The sequence below is a fragment of the Takifugu rubripes genome, chromosome 4, assembly GCF_901000725.2.
Source record: "Takifugu rubripes chromosome 4, fTakRub1.2, whole genome shotgun sequence".
NCBI classification, from domain to species: Eukaryota; Metazoa; Chordata; class Actinopteri; order Tetraodontiformes; family Tetraodontidae; genus Takifugu; species Takifugu rubripes.
In genome coordinates, this window is record NC_042288.1 from 5,151,771 (window position 1) to 5,174,227 (window position 22,457).

The 22,457-nt window shown below is 40.8% G+C and overlaps 3 protein-coding genes across 5 annotated transcripts in view; all 3 read right to left on the reverse strand.

Moving 5' to 3' along the window:
- Positions 1-9,826, reverse strand: part of ryr2b (ryanodine receptor 2b (cardiac)) — a 47,750-nt gene extending 37,924 nt beyond the window's left edge. For all 3 annotated transcript variants that reach the window (XM_029835473.1, XM_029835472.1, XM_029835471.1), the window contains exons 1-23: positions 9,691-9,826; positions 8,017-8,136; positions 7,080-7,184; positions 6,513-6,587; positions 6,357-6,435; positions 6,079-6,191; positions 5,729-5,852; positions 5,465-5,561; positions 5,321-5,395; positions 5,051-5,207; positions 4,750-4,914; positions 4,549-4,673; positions 4,232-4,412; positions 4,043-4,160; positions 3,745-3,840; positions 3,467-3,585; positions 3,033-3,166; positions 2,232-2,473; positions 1,947-2,139; positions 1,576-1,795; positions 1,312-1,416; positions 331-434; positions 65-148 (exon numbers count right to left, since the gene is read on the reverse strand). In XM_029835473.1, the coding sequence (XP_029691333.1) occupies positions 65-148; positions 331-434; positions 1,312-1,416; positions 1,576-1,795; positions 1,947-2,139; positions 2,232-2,473; positions 3,033-3,166; positions 3,467-3,585; positions 3,745-3,840; positions 4,043-4,160; positions 4,232-4,412; positions 4,549-4,673; positions 4,750-4,914; positions 5,051-5,207; positions 5,321-5,395; positions 5,465-5,561; positions 5,729-5,852; positions 6,079-6,191; positions 6,357-6,435; positions 6,513-6,587; positions 7,080-7,184; positions 8,017-8,136; positions 9,691-9,738 (2,879 nt within the window). In that variant the 5' untranslated portion in view covers positions 9,739-9,826. The remainder of the gene's footprint in view (positions 1-64; positions 149-330; positions 435-1,311; positions 1,417-1,575; positions 1,796-1,946; positions 2,140-2,231; positions 2,474-3,032; positions 3,167-3,466; positions 3,586-3,744; positions 3,841-4,042; positions 4,161-4,231; positions 4,413-4,548; positions 4,674-4,749; positions 4,915-5,050; positions 5,208-5,320; positions 5,396-5,464; positions 5,562-5,728; positions 5,853-6,078; positions 6,192-6,356; positions 6,436-6,512; positions 6,588-7,079; positions 7,185-8,016; positions 8,137-9,690) is intronic.
- Positions 9,827-11,378: 1,552 nt separating this feature from the next.
- Positions 11,379-22,453, reverse strand: actn2b (actinin, alpha 2b). The gene is made up of 21 exons (XM_003963730.3): positions 22,328-22,453; positions 20,005-20,119; positions 19,815-19,934; positions 19,619-19,705; positions 19,458-19,545; positions 19,157-19,235; positions 17,741-17,822; positions 17,593-17,678; positions 17,413-17,505; positions 17,033-17,263; positions 16,747-16,894; positions 16,470-16,620; positions 14,508-14,616; positions 13,329-13,469; positions 13,071-13,253; positions 12,834-12,968; positions 12,531-12,710; positions 12,297-12,443; positions 11,991-12,056; positions 11,713-11,871; positions 11,379-11,537 (listed from the first exon to the last, which is right to left on the reverse strand). The coding sequence occupies exons 1-21, from the start codon at positions 22,451-22,453 to the stop codon at positions 11,379-11,381; spliced, it is 2,685 nt and encodes an 894-aa protein (XP_003963779.1).
- LOC105416326 (uncharacterized) lies at positions 15,056-16,206 on the reverse strand. The gene is made up of 3 exons (XM_011602956.2): positions 16,072-16,206; positions 15,926-15,984; positions 15,056-15,832 (listed from the first exon to the last, which is right to left on the reverse strand). Exons 1-3 carry the CDS (start codon positions 16,092-16,094, stop codon positions 15,159-15,161), a joined length of 756 nt encoding a protein of 251 aa, XP_011601258.1. The 5' UTR covers positions 16,095-16,206; the 3' UTR covers positions 15,056-15,158.
- Positions 22,454-22,457: the final 4 nt, after the last annotated feature.

Genomic DNA, 22,457 nt, shown 5'->3' on the forward strand with positions numbered 1-22,457 from the left:
TAAACTCTCTGAAATGTTTCTGATATTTAAAACAGTGAACATGTGAGCTGGTGCGGGTGCATACTTTGCAGCCAGTGATATGTATTTGACTCTGTCTTCAGAGTGATCTTCATTAAATCCAATGCGGAAACCAAATGCCAGAAGAGTTCTTTAAAAAGTAAAAATCAAATGAGAAAGATTAATTTTCTTTTTTTAAATCATGCAAACTTTAGTATTTACATGACCCTGCTCCTTTCTACACAACATATGGAGCTTCTGAGCATCACAATTAAGAAACATCTAGTGGAATTAAAGTTGTTTCTATGGTATGTTACAAATAGAGGAGCCAACCGGAGCGTATCCTGGGCAATATGAAGGTTCTGGTTCCTCTCAGGTTCTGACAACTTGGAGAACTCCACCAGACCAGGATCATTCTTCTTCACTTCATCTCTCACCTGGTTGAAGTTAAATTAACATTTAATCCTAACAGGTTCACCAAAATTAAAAGTTTCCCCTATTGAAAGTGGAAGTGACCATTAACAAGTGTTTATAGTTCAGTTTCTAATATAACAAAGACAAAATGTCCAGAAAGTTAAGATATTTTATCGAGGCACTGAAGTGAAACAAGAAAAAGCAAAACTGAGATGATCAAATTGATCGGAGCCATTAAGAGTCAAGTGTCTGAGCCACAACTGACTTTAGAAATTAGTCTTTCTCTCATTGCAGATTGTTCCCACTGGTCCAAACTTCATGCTTTCTGAGCACCTGCCAGAGTTTTAATAGGACTGAGATCAATGCATTTGGCCATTGTTCTAAAGCCCAGTGATAACATGAACCTAGACTAAGAGCAGAGGTCTTCAAATGATCCCTAAAAATACTCTTTCTACAATGCCTATGCACCCTGATATGATTTCCTGTGTTGAGCTTGTTCAAGCTTGCTTCTTACAGAATTTATTCCTTCCTTGGAATGATGCATCATATTGGTGTTTTAAAAACTGTAACACTTTCCTCTTCATTGTGACCTTCCACTGTGTTAAGGAGTTAAAGCCTCATTAGCAACACTTGCAGCCCTTGTCAATACTGTAGTGTGTTGCCGGTCCCTGTTTTATAATGTTCAGGTGCCGTTGGGAAGCCAGCTGACTGCACAAAGCTGAATTGGTGTTTGGAAAGCAGTAATTCATATGGCAGCTTATATTTCTGACCACCCATGTCTATAGTAACCTTTTCCATACTTGTGGGGAAATTGTTTTATTTAACTTAATTTAATCAGTATTTTGGCAGTATTCTCATTTTAATCAGTATTTAAACTGTACAGTAGAATAGTTTTCCTACAGGCCCAAATGTCCATCCAAGATCAATTTTATCCATTGCCCAGAGTTGATGGATATTTTCAGCCATTTTCTCCCGGATGTCTTCAAGCTGTGGTGGCAATGGCACCTATGATGGTAAAACATTTAAATGTTATTCAACTAGAACATGTTGTATTTTAATGTAAGAGCTAAATTTAAAATTGGTTAATAACTATTGGCAGTATTTAAATCAATGTGCAATTAGAAACAATTTTTATGTTTCAATGAAAATCTCAATAATTTTTACTTTGCTGATGTCTACTGGTGCAGGAATGAAGACCACTGGAGTGGAAGGAATCAAGGGGCCAAAAAGATCATGTTGTCCTTCTCCATGATTTAAAATGTGTGTTTGACATGCTTCTACTGTCAGTTTTACTTTTGGGAGCAGAGCATCAGAGCACGGAGTGAAACCTGGTGGGGGCAAGAAACGAAACTCTCCATGCTGTCCACCGAAGAGAAAACGTATTCTGATGTCCAAAAAAAGACAAGGAGTGAAGAACCAGGGTGACTGGAGGCAACATATGAAACTCATGGCATATGAAAATGTGCTTCATTAAGATTCTAGTGTGGATTATCTTTGGGGCATGTTTACTTTTTAAATAAAGAGAATCTACTCACTTAACACCAGCAGAGAAACTGACAACAGGATGGAGAAGACCTTCAGCAACAAAGTTTTCCAACATGCCCTGCACAGGAAGACCGTTGACTCGGAAGGAGATGCAGGGAGCACTGAGGTCAAGACAACAGCTGACAACATCACCATCTTTCAGTGAATGAGGGAAGGGAGAGCTCACTCTGCGTCCCACACCGCCTGCAATTCAGCAGATGCATTCCGCCATCAGTCATCAATCTTTTAACTTCTGAGCAGATCATCTAACTGTTCTCAATATCCCGAATCTCTACCTGACCAGAGGTGAAGGCCATCAAAGCCGTAGGAGCACAGATCATCTCCCACCCCATTACCTCCCCAGCCTTCACCTCCAGAGGGTCTGGGGCGATAACCTTCAGTGGAGGCCCAGCCCACGCGCAGATGCGTAGGCTCAGATGTGACAAAGGGATCCAAGTCATCCACAACCACTTCATAGTACCACCTTCGATGCTGGGCCGAGTCGTCACCAAGAAATAAGAAGATATTTGGCCTCATGCTGTGGTATCATTCAGAGTGCCCCGATGTAAATAAAGACATGTAATAAACACAATAAACAAACATAAATAAAACATAATATAATAAAACATTATAACATGTAATAAATAAAAACAGCTTCCAAAACAGACTTATAACAATGGAATGCATCGTTCCATTTTGGGGGGGGGGCACATTAATCAGAAAAGCACAGCAGTATAAAGTGTGTACTTCTCATGCAGCAACACCATCTCAATGTGAGAAACCTTCAATGACTGAGAGATAAATATTTATGAGGGGAAACAATTCAGTTAGATAGACCAAACCGGAGAAATGTGTGCAGAACTCTGAAGTCTCAATGACACAAACTAACAATGGCTGCAATCACACTTGCTAAAGAGCACTTGGTTAACCAAACAGATGAGAAAGTATGAGAAGAAGCCTCAATTTATCACTGGTTCTGTAAATAAAGGAGAGAACGCAACATCGGCAGATGCATTTTTGTGAAATAAACTAAATTTGAAGCATGATTAAAATGAAACGGCTCAGAGCAGAACTAAAGAAATACACTGAAATTGCACCTGGTCACTTGATTTATCAGGCGTGTTTGGAGCAGCAGGTCTCGGTCTGGCAAGAGTTTGTCACAGATGAGGTTCTGATTGTACCGCACTGCCACACCATGGCACACACACAGAGAGCACAGCACCTCCAGCACCTGCAATACAACATTTCAGTACTTCTCAACACAACTACTCAGTAAACACACAACAACCATAATTATTAATGCTACAGACAGCATCAGAATTAAAACCAGGTATGTTCATTTCCAGAAAAACATTTTATTACAGTAATAATATTCCAATAATAACAGATTATTGGATTTCAGACTCTAAATTCAGAGACCATATGTAAACACTAGTAACATTCATCAATACTGAGACACTTCTTCAGACAGTAACTTAAAAGATATTTCATGATTGTTATTTCAGCTATGCTAAAAGCTTCAAAATGCCACCTTGTGGTTGAATCCATGCTTCTCTAGAAAAGAGATAACAGAGTGAATATGGATTTCTTTGATGGCATTGATAGCTTCAGGACTTTCCAGTAGAACACACTGCAGAACCTCCAATACTCCTGAGGATGACAACAGACAACTAACTAATAATAACAGAAATAATATATATGAGAAACTTGTATCTGGAGTGTACACAGCGTAGCTGTAGTTGTAAAGTGTTTAATATCTTATGGGAAAATTTGAGAGAAAATAGAGAAAACACAAGAAATTCAACAGACCGGTCGAGGCCTCCAGCCAGTCCAGCCTGCTAATCAGCCAGTCTATAGAAGTGGAAAAATGTGCACAGTTCACACGGTTCCCCCGGAGCACCACGGCTGAGAGGGGAAATACAAAGACGCTCAAGATGAGGACTTATTTACCTCTCTTAGTGACTCTCTTAAAACAATGGATTGAATTAGAACTTAACAGAAACCAATAAGGAAAATTAAGAGTGCATTTTGTTTCCACGTTAGTTGCTAGCATGTGCTGAAGAGACAGGTTTAGGTCCTTTATTTACAGTAAATCATTAGAGCTCACCAAGTAATTTGTAAAAGCCATTGAGGCTGGTCTCCACCTCCTCTTCTGAGTCCCACTGAGAGTCACCGATGTGTTGGTGCAGATGATCAATGCAATCTAGAACCAAATCTATCACGCCCTGAAAAGAAGATTCATTTATAACAGTAAGAAACATATTACACTCATCCATTCATTCACATTGAGAGTCACCTCTTCCTGAAACATGTTCTGTCGATTCTTTAGTACCACCATGGTGTGCTGTGTAGCTTCATGATCTAATGTCTCCACTGTAGGCTGGAAATAATTGATCAGGTCCTGAAGACTATGTCCTAATAGCTCCCTTGTTAAACCGACAGATGTGTGATTTCCATGAGTACAATTATCCAGTTTCCTAAGAAAGGAATAAAGACATAAGTCACCGGCAGGGTTAAAAAGCACTTGTCATTGCTGTAACTGAAAACATAGTTTTGCTTTCATAGACAGGAAGCTAAATCATATTTACAAGTTACCCCTCAGATAAAATGTACCTGACAAAGTGAGTAAAGAGAAGAGAAGCACTTCGGATCAGTCTGGCAGTGTGAGATTCTTCCCTCTGACAGCGAGACAGCGTCAGCCCATCATCCATGTGACCTTCACTGTGCAAAATGGCCCGCTGACAAACATTTGTGGTGATTTGCATAAGGATCAATGCTTATTGGACAATCACTTTGATCATCTTAAAGGAATACCTTCTTTTGAGTTGTGCCAATGCGTGAGGACTTAGCATCAACAGATTGATAAGTGAGCCAGAGTCCCGAGTCCACATGCTGAACATAACAGACGGAGTCGCCGTACTTGATCGCTGGGCTCCCCATTCCATCAATATTAGTCTTTACACAAGAATCAAGTTTCTCCTGTGAATACATTTGGAGTTAGATATTATTCTGGAGTAAATAACTGATCCTGAACTGATGAACTATTGAAAAAATTGAATGACCTTTTAGTTTCCAAACACACATCATCTTTGTGAAAGCTCCATTTATTTCTTACCTTTGAGGATCGGAAGCAGAAGGAGGTTGTCTTGACGTCAGCCTTGTCCCGGTCAACCAAATGTAGACCTTTCTCCTCTGTGAGGCCCATGTACCTCCCAGTAGTCACATGGCACAGTCGGAAAGGCTGTCCCCAGTATGTGTGACTACCACTCCAACTGATTAATGTCAGGAGTATTAAGAGGTTTTTAACACTTTTAACAGGGTTTTGCTCACTAACACCTTACTGATAAAGGGAAAGATCAGTTGATTGCAGTTGTACAACACTTACACAACGTGTAGAGTCTCTAACCTCCAAAGGGAGCGGGCATGGCAGGAGACTGATTCGGTTTCATAATGCATTACCCTAAAAACAAACAACAACATGAGGAGAGCATCCTTTAGAAGTGAGGGAACACAGATTTAATAAGCTCACTTCTGTGGCTCTTCTCCCTGCTCTGTAGATGGAATGGTCAAACATGCATCACTGTGGCTGTGGTGGAGCCAAAATGTGTCTCCACCTTTCAGGTATCCTAGAACAGTAACACACAGAGATGTAATTTCCATGAAAAAGAATGTTTTTTTTTCCTTTACAGAACTACAAGAATCCCATCTGTTTTACAACATCTCCACACGATAATGACTCAAACCTGTTACACTACCACATAACTTAGCTCCAACAAGCAGCTGTTAAACCTGCCTTGAGCAACTCCACCTCCACAGTAGATGGGAGCGACGCTCCAGAGGGTCTGCTGGAAGGATGCATTAACGCTCAGGCTGTCAATCACACTTCTGCTGTCAAATCCTGAACCAGCAGATAGATGCTGAGACAAACAGAGTGGTAACATCACCAAAGATCTCATCGATTGATTAACAAATCATGATTAACAAATATTGAGTTTTCTATGACAGCGATGGCTGTCAAAATAAACAAGGTTTCACTGTAATCGGGGGGAACAGAGAACTTAGTCTGAAACATAAAACAGTTGAATATTTCAAGCAGCTTCTTTATGGAGCAACCTAAAAATGGACATGGCTGCTCTGACTCACCAGATATCTCTCTGAGGACATGTTAACCAGTATGAGGTCATCTCCAACACGCACTTTCTCACCCTCTGACCTCTGTCTGGATGATGGGTGGACTATCCACCAGCATGTCTCACCTAAGCAACATACAGGAAAGACAGCACATTTAGGGATGTTACAGGTTTTAAGGCTTCTTGAGCAAAACTTAGATCATATCATTAACAAGTATTTCTATTTGCAGATTTATATCGTCATTTATATTGTCACCATCACAAAAGCAAGAGCTCTATTCATCTTCATACCTCCTTTTTCTTCTCGCAGACCAACATCAAACGCCAGCTTGTCAGTTGAGGACCGAGAAGATGACAAACAGCTGAGATACTGCAGATCCACAGACATTCAGTAAACCAACCAAAGAAAACCTTAAATTGTCTCAGCGTTGTGTCAGATTGACTGACCATGCTGCTGTCTGAGTGCAGGAACAACACTGCCTGGCCATACAGAAGCGTACGATGGCTTCCTCCAGCTGATAACTGTGTCAGCAGGAAACATAATCATGTTAGATTTGATGCATTCTTAAATTCATATGGTAAAATGTAATCAATACCAGTGAATGCATGCGTTGGAACAGTATTAGTCTTCTTGGTTTGTCATGAATTGTACGTGTTATTTTCCTGGTCTCACTTCCCATCTGGGATTCTTCTTTTATCTAGTAGTTATGCTTCTCTCTTGTATTTTGTCCAAATTTCCACTTCGCCTCTCCAGTGTTTCCAGCCTGTGACAGCTCCATGTCAAATGAAGTCCAATTATCTTCATCCTCCTTGTGAACCCTGTATTTCTCACTTAAGTATTGTTTTCCATTTGCTTTGCAAACTGCTGCTTTGCCCCTATTTAGCTTTGGATCTGCTAATCTCTCTCATACAAATAATTTAAAATACTTCTATATCAGTAATACATAGAACAAGAAAAGAACTAAGCAGGGTGAATCGCGTGCAGTTTTCTGTTGTGTGAGAATACAGTCTCACCTCTGCAGCCAAATGCTCAGTATGTGACAGCATCTCATGTAGAGCTCTAACAGAGAGGCAGTTAGCCAGGATGAAGCCACACACAGACATGTCAGGTGGAACATTCTGTGAGAAAGAAACAATAAATGTGTTATTTATGTACTGAACTGAAGAAGCCTTCTGGATAGAAGGCGAAACGTCTTCAAGAGAAGAAACCCAGTCCAGTTGACATAGAAAAAACTACCTTGGTTATTTATGTAGCTTCACATCCATTTGACAATTACCAGCCGTGGAAACAAACAGTGCAAATGAACAATGGAGTAGAAATACAACTGCACGCAAAAATGAACGAGACAAAAAACTGAACTGCTGTATCCAATCAAATCCAGTTTTATAGCACATTTAATCAGCCACAGTTGCTCACAGCACTGCATAGTAATAAAAACACATGGGTTAGCAACACAAATAAAGTATGCTGTACAAAATTTTCGTGTCAAACTTTAATCTTCACTAATGAACATTTCTTCAAATGCACAAGAATGGGTTGGATCACCAACAGCCAAACTTTAAGCACATAAAGTCACTTCCACGCTGAAAATCACTTTATCCATATATAGTCCCATTGGTCCCATTGTACAGTCTATGATCAAACTACAACAGCTGTGCATAAAGTTTATAAAATGTTATAACATTAATATCCAAAAATATAGATTTTAATGGTATTTAATAGCAGGTAACAGCCTGTTATATATCTTCTGTCTGTCAGATTTAATTGGGATTTTGGTCAGGGAAACTGAAATCTGTCTAAGAAGATAAGATCAGCCAAGTCTGCAATCTATCAGATTTCCAGTTTTAACCCTTTACCAAATTCTTTAATTTACAGGTTCAGTTTTTGACCTGACCCCCTGAGACATGATCCTTTTTGTATATTTGAATATATGTCCTACAAGCTTTTTACCTTGCAGTTTGAAACGGGTTCCAGTCTGCAGAGCCTGGTACCAAATCCCTCTGCAGCGAGGCAAATCTTTACATGTTCTCCCTGTGAAGTGAAGGTACTCTGCAGAACCACTTCGTCCCCCTGTGAGAGAAGTGCAAACTCCAAAATTACTACTCAACAAATATTTTTTAGACCTAAACGTTATCTTAATTCTGTGTCCTAAATAAAAGCTGTATCCTGCATCTATTTAAGGCCCAACAGATGACAGCAGGGACAGCAACACCTATTGTACCCCAGCTTCCCACCACCATTTAAGGAAGATATGGCATGTCTGACCCAAGATTCACCCAACATCCCACTCATCATATCAGCGGCATTCTGTAATCAGTCCAACGTGCAGACGCCCCAACTTTAGGACACTTGGTGGCATTAACTGCAGAATGGGTCAGCCTCAAGCTCCTCTTGTATATATTTGGTCTAAAGTCACGAAACACAATCTAAAACATACTTGTGTTAGTTCCTCCACTGGTTGTGAACTGTGCAACCCATTATTTTCTTTTATCCAGTAGAAAATTCTTCTACTGCTCAAAAAACATAAAAAGGAGGCCTTTAACCCAATGTAATTGGAATTGTTTACATCAAAATAGCAAATACTGTATCTCAAAAGCAGTTTTTGACAGGATCCATTTCATAACATTTTTATTGTTATTTGCCATGACAGGATTCATCAAGAATTAGAACTTTTCACTTAAGCTGAACAATTTCCAATAGGAAGCATTTCATGTATTAATGATGTATCTTCGGGATTTCAGACTGACTCACAAAATTATTTTGTCCTTTTGTTTGCTCTATGCTCACTTACTCTCTACATGAGTAGCGAGTGTGCGTGTGTGTGTGTGTGTGTGTGTACGTGTCTTCCATCAACACACACGCTCTCAGTGTCCTGAACTTATCAGTTGACACGGATAACAGGCTTTAAGACAGTGTGACACAAGTGTCTTAAAGTAATGATGGAAAATTTAAAACTGACAGTACAAAATGACTTCATTTTAATGATGCTACAGCATCAGTCAGCTGTGAATCACAGATTACTGATGCTATTTAAATTGGAATCCGTAGCTGCCAACCAATTTGAAATAATTTGTATGAATCCAATGTGATAAATTATATAAATTAGATTTTGTATATATATAATTTATAATTTATAAATATATATATGTGTGTGTGTGTGTGTGTGTGTGTGTATATATATATGTATATCTATATATAGATATATATATAGATATACACAAAAGCGTGGAATGAAAACTTAAGGAATAAGTAAGGAATGAGTAAGGAATGCAATATAGTGTTGGCCTACGTTTATGTAAAGTTATTTGTTCATAAACGTATGATAATGAACTAGCTCTTTTTTGATTTTGGTAAAATGAGTGACTGAAGTAGATAACATGAAAATGAATTAAACTTATATAAACCTAATATTATCTTTATATACCACAGTGAGTTGATAAAGGTTAAAAAAAATCGTGTTTACAAACTAACTTTATGTAATTTTATAGTGAATCAAGCTGTTTAAAAAAGGAAATAAACTCAGTTAATTGGGTTTGCTAGTTAGCTTAGTGAATTTACTTTCGCTACTTTGCACTATTAGGATTCACTGTTAAAGCAAAACACTTTTGAAAATGTCTGACTTACTGTCCGCAGAAATTGAAATTCCTCGTCCGCTTCTCCAGAGTGAGACATTATTTGAAGCAAACAGCGCAGAATAGAAAAGATGAACTCCTTTTGGAGGCAGCGCGCAAAAACCCAAAGTTAAGGAGGAGTGGCCACATGGCGGAAGTATGGGCGGGGTCTGTGGTTAGTGAGATCCTATAAAAGATGAGTGGTCAACAGTCAGCATGGGTTTTTCATCATTTGTGGGCTAAATGAAGAGGTTTTATATTAATAAGAAATCCATTCACACACATTGCGTTGAAATTGTATTAGCCTAACTTCCATAATTTAGTCAAAATTGTAGTTGTTGGCATGTCCCACTCAAACCTCTGTCTAAATTAAATTTCTCTTTCCTCAATCTCAAAGGCTCTCCCAGAACACAATATTGAAATAATCTATATTTGGTGGCTTGCCTTGCTTTTACAAATACCACAATCTGCAGATTATTCAAACTAGTTATTAGTCCAAGTATGCTTTTTAAATTATTTTAAAGAAATAATTAAAGAATATTGAATTATTTGAATCCTAAACCTTTTGGTGCAGCTATTGCCTAATTTGACACAAACAGATAAACTGATGTCATGTCTTTCCTGATGGTAGCACACAGCATGATTTAAAAAGTATTTTCTAAAAAAAAAAGACCTACAGTACAAACAACTAAAGGACAATATAATAAACTTATAGTAGAGTTCATTTGATGCATCAAAGTTCCTCAAAAGTGCTAACCTTTTCCTTCATTCAGAGAAACTGTTTACAGTAATATTCTAAAAGTCACACCAGATTTCAGATTTTTGATATTTTTTAAAACGTCATTTTTTTTATTTAACCCAATTTAACACCCTGAAACCTAAAACATTTATGCCCATATATGTTCCCATAGGACATAAGGTCTAAGGAGGTTAAATAATGTTAAACCTTTTACACTTCTCTCAAATTGAAGTACTGTTGAGAATACATGCAAAGACAAATATGTTGGAATTTGTCAAATATTTTATTCAATGAAACTATTTGCCTCGAGTACAAAGTTTAACGCAATGAATTTGTGAACTGAGCCATGATTTTCACAGGCCTCAAGAGAAAAAAAATGAAAGCTTTCAGATTAGGAAAAAATATCAGTGAAATATTTATCAGTGTCTTTCAGCTGAGCCTGAAAGTGAATACGCTCCAGTAAACTGTTCAGCTGGTCAGAAAAATCTGTTTATATCTTAACTTGGATGCTCAACACATCATTGAGTTTTTAAACTAAAAGCACAAGACATTTTACTTTTGTTCTTAAAGGTCTGAACAGCACAATAGTCTTAACTATCTTTGGCATTAAATATAAATTGAGCACATTTTGGTTGACTCCTAAATAACATTTCAATACTTCATTTGAGCAGATACAGATACTGATGGGAAATTTCAATGACAATTTCTGCTTTTATATGGTAGTCATGTTTTTAGAAGTGACCATTACACCTTCAGTCATGCAGTTTACTGCTCATATTTGGGCACATAAACAGTTCCTTGAAAATTAGTACATGACCAATATTAGGGCTTTCATGTCCAAGAAAGGTTTTTTTTAAAATTTATATTGCAGCCTGACTTTCATCCAAAAGTTCCATAGAACTAATCAACAAACTATTGCATTTCATCTGACATATTTAATCCATCTTTGGCTTTGTCGCCAGTTAAAGGTCACTCTCCCCGTAGAGGGCAGTGGAGAAAGCAGTGTAGTCTAGCGCCCCCGGTGGTGTTCCAGGGCCACTGTAGGCTGGCATCCTCAGAATGCAGTACTCTGCTTGTTCTGGGGGGAGTTCTCTCCTCAGCTCCTCCACGAGTATGTAGGGCTGCAGAAAGAAAATGGACAAGCTCCCATTGCCATTTTAAGCATATGAGCAAAGTTATACTTCATAAATCAACATGCCACAGCCCAATAACGACTGGAACAAAGTAGATTAGCCTCTGCTAATAATATCTGTTCATATGCCGCTAAGCCACAATAACACACACCCCCTCACATACCTTGTCAGCTGCCAAGATGCGGAAAGATGCCACGACCTGCTCGGCAGTGTCGGTATCTGCAGTCTCTCTGGTCATAAAGTCAATGAAAGACTGGAAAGAGACGATTCCTGTAGCGTTTGGATCCACCAGCATCATTATCCGAGCAAACTCCACCTCCCCCTGAAGATAAGGTGCAGGAAACTTATGTCACAAATACCATCATATCAAAGTTTGCAAAACCATACTAAGACAGTTTGTACAAGTCGTAATTAGGGTAATAAACAGTTATCGTATCGTACCAGGTCGTAACCCATAGAGATGAGGCAGGCTCGGAAGTCATCAGTGTCCATAGCTCCAGTCTTCTTCTGTAGTACGAAACCAAAGAAGAGAATATGAAAGTGTAGAATAGAGCTAGTTTAACAGTGGCTGCATCTAAATTCGTCAGCAGGGTTGAATTTAATGAGACTTTTACTAAACAACTAAACAACTTCATAATGTTGACATTTACAGGACAGTTTCTGAACTGACGGTTATCATTATATTTCCCTCTGCTACCGCTTCATTAGCTCAGATGTTTCAAAAAGGTAACTGAAAATGGGCTGTACCCTGTCAAAGTGGTTGAAGGACGACCGGAATTCATTCATCTGCTGCTGACTGATGCCTTTGGCATCACGGGTCAGGATCTGGGTCTCGATTTCATTGATGGTACGAGCGATGGTTGTGAGAAGCAGCTCCCATCCCACACGGATGTGCTGTTTATGAGGAGACGCAGTAGAAGTCTGAGCACATTGAAGCTTGACATGATATCAAATGTTCAGCTGTATAATAGAATACTGGACCTCCATGGTGTAGTTGGTGTGTTTGTTATCAAACACCAGTGACTCCTGAATGAGCTGATGGTCTCCCTCCAACTTGTCGATGTTGAGCTTGTAAGCTACGATGACGTGCTCAAACTGTTTCAGCTGGGTCATCTGGTCCTCCAGAGTGCCTCCGATCTCAAAGGAGCATCGGCCAATTTCCTACGAGGACAGCACATGCAAAAAGATCACCACTGTAACCGTGAAGCTGCCTTCAGTCCTCGACATCATTTGCTTTGAGATTAAATTTTAACTGCGTCTCTGTGTTATGCCAGCAGGTCTGACCTCCATTCTCGTTTGTATCCAGGGTCCAATGAGATTAGCCTGAGCAGCAAACTGACGTCTCAGCCTTTCATGAGCATGCTGGCGGGCCATCTCCTCCTGGAGGGCACCATCTCTTTGAGGAACTAGCTTCTTCACCTAGGGGATGTACGCAACCCATAACCATTCCCATCTTATGGTTGATGCATCCATCGTCAGCTGCGTGTTTTGTCGCTGTCTGCATGTGAGGGTTAAAGCTACCTTTTCCCACTTGTTGAGAAGTTCCTCGATTGTGATGATGCTGTAGGGGTTGACAATCTTGGCCTTGATGCCATAGCTCTGGGAAATCTTCAACACCTCGTTGTGGATTCCCAATATGGCCTGTCTTTCTGAATCTGCTTCAGGTAGAGTAGCTTTGAACTGCTCATGAGCTGCAATTAGACTCTGGAATGATAAAGGTTGTTGATGTTGCTTTTTGCTGTAACCATCCAGCTACACTTGAGTGAAATGGATACCCACCTGGACCTCCTCAACAGTATGCACTATGAACATGTCCTGCAGGTCCTCCATAGCTCCCTCCATCCAGTTGTTGAAAGGGGCAGACCTCTTGGCAAACTCAAGAAACAACTGATCAATGGTCTCCAGCAGTTTTTCTGTCCTCTGGGAGGATTACATGTATCAAATATCAATTATGTCATTTTAAGCCCCAACCCAGCCCAGAATCCCTAATCAGCCTAATAATTTGCCATCGTCACATCTCTCACTATAGTTCCTAAAACAAACATGCCCTCACCTGTTCTGAGGCCTAATCTCAGGGTGCATTACACAGATATGGCTTCACTAACCCCACCCTCAGTATGGGATGGTGTGGAGGGGATGATGGACAGAAAACAGACCTGTCCCTGTCATTCAGACCTGCTGCTTGGCCCTTTTCCCAGGGCCTCAAACATGTGCTCGTCTGAAATGAGCAACATGGATCAGAGGAAGTGGCTAAGTGGGCTTCCAGCCAGTGACGTTACTGGCAGGACTTCGACACCTCTTTCACCTTATCCCCTCCTTCACCATCCCAATTCACTATCCTATCAGGGTCAGGTAATATAGAGGGGATCCAAATATTTTTTCTTCTTGGCCTGCATTGCTCACATCTCAATGACAGGTGTCTAAATATGCTTACACTGCCCATTTATTCAACTGCCCTTGGATGCAACTTCAGTTGTGTTTCCTATGATCTGAACAAAGGGTGGAACACTTTCATTAACAAAATTTATTCTGTGATGGGCAGATTTAATGTCAATGTTCAGATGAAATCTAAAAAACCCTGGTTCAATAGGAATTTGTGGAAGCTAATGACACTGGAGATGCTGCATTAAGGAAAGCAATTCAAACTAGAAGACTGACATGATGCTTTGTAAAAGTTTATGGAACAAATATAACCCTGAACTACAATGAGAAATATCACGTTTACATCTACGCCTGGAAAACAAACTCTCTTAAAAGAAGGAACACGAAACCCTCAGAAGTCCCTCTTTAAAAATCCTGGGAGGGTTAACTGAAGCTCATCATACAACAGCACTCCTGTGGAATGAGTTACAGACTACATGCAAGAACTGTAAAGACAAGACAATCATGATGAGAGGGAAGGATACAATAATGGAAACACTCCTGGTGTGAAACTCACAGCTGCAGTTGTTGCCTCACCTCAAGTGCCTCTCTTCTTTTCTGGGTTAGGGTTCCCAGCTTGTCCCACAAGTCACAGATGCTCTGACAACGTTGGTTCACAGCAGCCACGTCATGATAATCCAGCTCACTGGAGGGGGGGGGGGGATTATTACTATATCAAACTGCACCAACGTTATACAACTACAGACCATTATACGACTCAATATTGATACAAATAATACATTTATCCAGTTTTTCCACAGCTTACAAAGTAACTTAAATTTATTAGACCACCTTTCAAAAGAAGTATTTTAGAGATCTTTCAGAAACTTGTTTCAAACCAAAACCATATTATCCATAACTTAGCCCAGGTCATAATAATCACTTTTATGTCTTAAGGTACAAAGGTTCTCCAGTTTGTTTGTTTATGTATGTATGTATGTATGTATGTATGTATGTATGTATAATTATATATATATATATATATATATATATATATATATATATATATATATATATATATATATATATATATATATATATATATATAGATAAAATCCATATATAGAATGACCAAGACCTTGAAATCTATATGGAGTGGATTTTATTAGTTTCAGAAGACACATGAACACATCACCATATATCTGAATTCAGTAAGTCACCAAGAGCCTTCCAGTTGCATGTTTTATGTTAATCCTTTGGATAGTAGAATCCATCATACATTGAATGGAAGTGAGACAGCATGCGGGGGGCCACTGGACCAGAGAAGGGGTATTTTAAGTTGGCTTGAAGCCATTGAGAAGATGAGTGCATGGGACTGGCAGAGTTAAAAACTACTGGCAACTCCCAAAAGCCTTGTGAAGGAAATGAGTAATGGGGAATGAACACTTCCGCTTCCGTTTCCCTCTTTTCATGTCCATACTCCAAAATGGATTCATACTCACTCAACTCTCCAGCTTGGAAGACAGGTTGTGGAGATGGACCAAAAGAACTAAACATTTGCTCCTCAGCTTCCATTTCTGAATTACCATGCTTCAAATTACCCACATAGGCCTCAAATTCCCTGAGTATGTATGGAGGGGGAGGGGGTAGAACTGTGACAGAGTAGTGAGAAGTTTTGGAGGCAGAATCTGGAGTTGCAGAATTTCTGACTACATCAAAACTGAGGACTGGATTCCACCAAGATGGATTATCGATATTAGAGTTGCTATTCGAGAGGACTCCTGTTGGGTCTGGATCATGAAGGAACGAGATGGCAGGATGATCTGGATCAGTAGGCGGAGGAGGAAACCATGATGAAACATGGGGGGCAGAAAATGCCATTTTAGCAGCACCACCCATATTAGACTCCTGTGGGATCCAGCCTTAAACAAGAGAAATTTGTGCTAAGAGATCATTAAAAACTGACAGGTCTACTCCAGTTATTAATGATGATGTCAGTGAAGATACACATTTACCTGTTTTAACAGGATAACAGAGGACATTCCAGCATAGCAGTGAAAGGAGCAGCACCTGGCTGTCAGAGAACCAGAGTCAGTGGAGGGATGTTAAAATATAAGCAAAGAAAGAACATGTACACTTTAGAAAAAATACCATCACATACCTTGTAGAAAACATAATGGCCATTCTCCGAAATGCTGAAATGTTGTCTTTGTCCAAATGAGCACAAGTTAAATACGAGAAAGGATCCAGACAGATAACGATGGGCAGCTGTTCTTCACTGAGTGCTGATTGAAAATGTCAGCAGGCCTCAGGATGAGTTGAAGTGCTGAGCACTTCTCTGAGAACAGGTGGGTTCATATATCACCTGTAGCGCCAGTCAAAATCTACCTTCCAACATTTCTTCCAAGTAAAATGCAGCCAAATGTGTGTTTAATCTCTTCTGTTACTGGACATTTAGAATATCAAACCCACTCTGGCTCTGTAGCATTGTGTGTTTGCAGAACCAATATGCATATATTACCTACAGGAGTGCTGATATCTGTTAAATTGAGTACATACTTAAGTTCCTGTGCAATGGCAGCAATCTGCTCCACTCTGTCCTGATGTGCTGCCAAATCGCTCTCAAAGGCCTCGTGTTTTCGGAGCAATGCTCTGATTTCTGTCAGTGTGGCTGTTTCATAGTCTTTCTGGGTGAGGAACACTTCCTTACCTGAATATTGATGCATGAAAAGAGACAAATTGGACTGGCGATTAGACAGGAAATGGAAGTCAAACCACAGCTAAAGGCAAACTCTGAGACGTTCAAAAACATCAGAGATGAAGTCATATATCTCACCGCTCGCCCAGTTCTCATGATTTGTTGCCTTCTGGTGAAACTTTTCAGCTAGGTGATCCAGCCTCTCTAGCCTGCGGATCTCTGTGAGCAACCACTCCTCGTAGCCTTTCTCTGCCTGCTCCAGGCCCTGCCACGCACTGGCTATGTCCTGAATTTAAACAAATGAATGAGTAAACAAGCTGAATCTTCCAATATCCTCTAGTTATCTGATGTGAAAAACAAATGTGTCACATAAAAAAGTAAACACAAGTTGTAAATGACCAAGAATAATAAAACTCTGGCTTACCGATACCATCTTGCCCTCGGAGGGCATGAAAGCGGGGCGGTTGCTGATGCGTAACTTGGTCTGCAGGGTGTTGAAGTTGATTTCCAGTTGACACTTCTCCTGCACCTTCGGGGGCTTGTGCTGGCGCCTGTAATCCCTGAAGTCCTCCAGCTTCCTCTGCATCTCTGCCATCGTCTTCTCAGGAGTTCGGTTCTCCAGCCAGGGGGTGGTGCGGCGGATCCACTCCAGCAGCTGGAGTGTCAAACCGTAACATAACAAGGGAAGACCAAGAGCACTGAGAGACCTCCGTGTTGAGATAACAGCATGTCAGCAAAGATTATGAGTTTGTGTCTTATCTTGTCATAGTTACTAGGTTTTTGGTGTAGAAGGACATCATTTACCTCACTAGCAAGTCTCTCGTACTCCTCCATCATTTTCTCGTTTTCCTGGTTGACACCCAGCACCTTACAGATCCTGTTAGCAGCCGTCTCTGCCTAAACTCATATATGCGTATATTGTAAGGGAATTAGAATACCAGGTCCAAATTCTCTGACTCAAATTTCAGAAGTGAAATTAGTCACCTGCTCAGCTCCAGCGAAGGCGTGGTAAAAGCAGGACACGTAGGTCATGATGGCTCGTTCATCGGGCTTTGGGGTGTTAATGATATCTGTCCAAAAAACATGTCAGGTCAGATCTGCACACAACAGGTTTAACTGTAACCTGAGTTACCTTCTGCATCCAGCATTTTGGGAATGTCCAGGTGTTTTTCTGCTATGTCAAAAGCCAGGTTTAGGTTGCCCAGAGGATCATCCTATATAAGGAAACACAATTTCACTGCAGAACAATCCTGGACTTAAAATGCCACCACACTGACCTCTGTGCTATGGTGGACACGTCTCACTCCCTGCTCACCTACTGCACGTGCATGTGTTACAGATCTAACTGTTGTGCACAGACCTAGAAAAGACATTAATTGGCAAAAATCCTGTTTTTTTTTGTTAATTCATTATATCCACTAAGGATAACTTGGCTAAGGTAAAGCTAAGGATAACTTCTTCCCACTGCCATGACTTCCTGTTAAGAAGACCATAAGAAAACAACAGCTTATAGCGCCCCCCCCCACACACACAAAAAAAAGCCAGTGAGGTGGATGAGTGTGTGGGGGGGGGGGAATAAAAGGATCATGCTATCATGCTTCAGCTATTGTCCCCCTCACTGTCCCACTTGAAGCTGGCATTACATGACAGAACCAGCTGCTACCAGACTGATACTGGGACAGAGAGATGAGTGGAAGGGTGGGGAGTTAAAATGATGACTGAATGAACTGATGGAAGGGTAGAGGGATAGAAGGATGCCCCAAGGCCTGTGTGTGTGTGTGTGTGTGTGTGTGTGTGTGAGTGTGTGTGCGTGTGTGTGTGTGTGTGTGTGTGTGTGTGTGCCATCTCAGCTGGCTATAAAACTGCAGGCTTAGCAAATACATTCACCTGGAGCCAGACTTAACAGTTGCCTGCTACTGAAAACTGTCTCCAGGCAGGAAGAGCAGATCTGGAAACTGTGAGTGGATGTGTGAATATTTATGAGACCAGGTGATGGGAGTTTGTTTCATTACATTTTGTTGTTTTCTCTGTCTCTCTGACACATAAGGACAGTCATTTTTGCAACAGTCATTTCTGATATGTTTTCCTGGTTGCCAGGAGCAGACAGCCGCTGACTGGGAAACACTCTGGACAACCAGTGAATGAAGAAGCTGGCTCGTGTTCCTGTGACCACTGAAGCATAAACATGCACATTATTTCTTTCATTGTGTCACACCAGAAATGCAACAAAAGCTCACTGAGGCCCTCATCTGTTTGTTCACTTACACTGAGGGGTATATACTCTTACAGGGATCACCTGCTGACTTGTCACGAGCTGGACACTTAATGGCACCATGAGGAACTTTGACATGCTGCTGTGTGTCTTTTGACTCTCTAATCGGGCAAACAGGCTCCTCCTGACTCCTCTAATGAAAGAGCTCAAGAACTCAAACTGCTTCTTTTGAGACATCCCATATGTTCATGTTTGTTCACAGGTGTTAATTTGTAAGAAGCATTCATTAGTGTTTAGAGACACAGCATCCCCGTTAGGAGTGACACCACATGACACCTTGTTGAGCTTAGAGTAGTCGAGAAGGTCAGGTCTGTGTCTGTGAATCAGGGCGCAGAAGGCCAGGCCATCCTTCCAGCTTTACCGGGATGATGAGTAGAGAGAACAGCACGTCAGTTCAGACGTATCGACTTGGCAGAGCTGCTGAAGTTCAGTTTCAGCAAATATGTCTGGTGTACCAAATCAACCCAAATCAGTGTTAGAATGTGTCCTGATATGTATCATCCCTTGTCCAGAATAGCTATGGTTAGCTACGGGCATGAAGAAAATAATGAGATACCTAACTGATGAGTCCCATTACCTGACATGGAAGTTCTGAACATTGACATTCCTGTAGGGGGCAGTCTTTCTCTGGCACCACAGAAGTAGGCCCTCCTTGGCCGATGTTTCTGAAGAAAACATACAACTGTAACGCAACCAAAATCATTTCTATCAGGTAGATGCTGAAGCTCAGGCTCTCACCTTCTACAGAAATGTCCTGAATGGCGAAGCGGAGGATGATTGTCCAGATCATTCCCAGAGTCATTTTCACATTTCCATCCACAATCTCTGAAAGGAAAACATCCATCATGGTCAACAAGCTGTGAACCAGTGCTCAATGTGATGATCGCGCTGGGATTTACAAAAATTCCTAGTGGACGAGGAGAGATTCTGATACCTTCAGCTCCAATAGAAACCAGTTTTACTCCTTTGCTTGAGATAAACTCTAAAGCTTTGTTGACATTAGCGATTTTATGGAAACGCATCTTTCCTCTGTCTGGCTTGGGTAATCTCTCTCCTGATAAAGAAAGACAAACATAAGAAGTTTGTCCCATTGCTGATGTATCAGTAAAGAGCTGGAGTCTCACCTGAGATCACCTCCAGAAGTAGCATGAGTTTGAGTCCATTCCTGAAATCTTCCTCAATATTTTCAATCTGAGTTCCAGCCTTCCTCAAGTGGGAGTTGCACCAGGCCGTAAAGGTCTAAGACCACAAAGAGTTTCACATGACCAACCTTTTTATGTCATCGTCAACCATCCAGGGCTTAAATGTGCAGTACGTTTGCTGCCTCTTTACCAAAGAATGAAATGACAATATGAAAACATACACAAGATTTTAACAGATCACTTTTGACCTTTGACCTTTGCTGCTCTGTGTCAGAATTAGCTTGTTAGCTTACACTGTCCACATTATTTACTTTGAGAAACTGTCGATCCTTTGTGTTATTTTGACAAAGTTCCTTAACAGTTAGCATCGGAGGACTGTGTGGATAAAGCTCCAGACCACATTCCAGCTGATAGAAGGTGTTAAAATTAGACTGCTCTGCTGAGCCTCACGATAACAGACCTGCAGGAGAAATATCTAAACTATTCAGGGCATCAACGTGAGTGGAAATGTCACAGGTTTAGTGGCAACTTCTGTCCCGTGTTGCTCCTTTTGCCAACAGTAATGGATGAAACAATGAGGAGATGTGCACGTGCAGGTCACACTGGGCCTTATCCTGAGGCGTCTGACCTCTGACCCCAGACAAGACTGGCTTAACAACTTTGCTTGTGGACTGGACCTTTTCTGGTTGACAGTTCGATATTTTCATATTACTAGACCCAATCAGAGTGCGTAACAATGAGCTGCTGCCCTCTGTGTAACCACATGGCCCCCTGCCCCCCTCCCAATATTAGAGAAGCAGCCTATTGTTTAGAGGAACAGATTATTGATTACTGGAGCAGCCTATTGATTAGAGGAACAGCCTATTCATTAGATGAGACATCTATTGATTATAGGAACAGCCTATTCATTAGAGGAGTAGCCTATTGATTAGAGGAGCAGCCTATTGATTAGAGGAACAGCCTATTGATTAGAGGAGCCCAGCAGTACAGAATTACCACCCTCTGCAACATCAAAGACTTCACCAGTGTTCTTGATAAACCTGTATAAGAGAGGTCATCAATCAGAATGAACCCACCACAGTGTGAGGAGGCTAACATGCCTGCTAAAACTGAAATAGACTATTGCATCGTGGCAGGAGACAGAAAAAAGTTTGAGGGTATTATTTGAAATTATTTGAAAGTTCCCCCTGATGGATAAACAAAAGCTGTGTGGGGATGCAAAGCGGGGGTATAAGGTATATATAACATCCTGGTCAGGGACAAAGTATCCTCATCAGCTCCGAGAGAGCCAGAAAGAAACCCTATGCCAGTGTTACTCACTGCAATCATCATTTGTCAGTCTGGACTGTCCTAAGCAGCTGCTTCTGGACAGCTTATAAACTCCAAACTATGATTATTAAAAACAGAAATAGTAGAAACGGCTGTGGGGACAAACCACGGACCTTGGGTTTTTGGACTGAGCAAACAAAACAAAATGTTGTCATTTCTTTGGTGGTGACACAGGGTTGTGGGTATCGTTCTTTTGTGGCTAGTGTAGTGGCATAACCCAACTGTTTCTAAGCCCTAAAACCAAGTATGGAAGGCAGGGGCTATATTGAGCTGGTGTGATGGAAGAGAGTAGTTCTTCATACTTTCTATAAACAAAAGAATTCCAAACCAAGGACACTGGATTAACCCTACAATAATGCCTTTGGGTCTGGGGTTAAAATTAGATGCAGCGTCCATTCTAATACCGAGAGCGTCATCATGTGTTAGAAGCATCTGTTGACAGCTCACATTCCAGGCGTATCAGTGGAGAGGCAGCAGTCCGGAGAGCTGCAGGAAGGCAGAGCTATTGTTAGCGGGTACCCACCACCGCATCCCAGCAAGCCTCCCAACCCTGGTCGCTGACCACCGACTGTGTCAAGTTAAATTTTGTTTCGCACTGCAAAGAAGAAACACTTCCGGTTCCACGAACTACGACTACCGTACAAAAAGGTGTGTTCTCAAATCGACCAAAAGCCAAAAAGATGATGGCAGTAGCACCGTGAATGAAACAGTTTTATTGTATTTACTAGGTTAATAAAAGACGTTGGCCATTAAGCGCTTTATTTTGAAACAGATTACCGGATGTGCACCCCTCTTTCGACAATCTCTGGACGATGATGCCGGAAATTCCACTTTCTGTACATAAACTGAATCAACTATGTCTTTTTATATTTTTTTAAAAAATCACTTAAATTGAACTATGAGAAGAATATGTGTCAAATTCTATTCTGTAAAGAATGCGTGATGGATAACTTTGCAAAGTATTCCTTAGACTTGCCTTCCTCTGCTGTTGTTCCCAGGCAGGGTCCAGCAACATGTCCCGGTCCCATTCCTCCTCCTGCAACATGTACTCGTCCTCGTAGCCATTATCATAATGCACCGTGTTCTCCATCATCATCATCATTGTG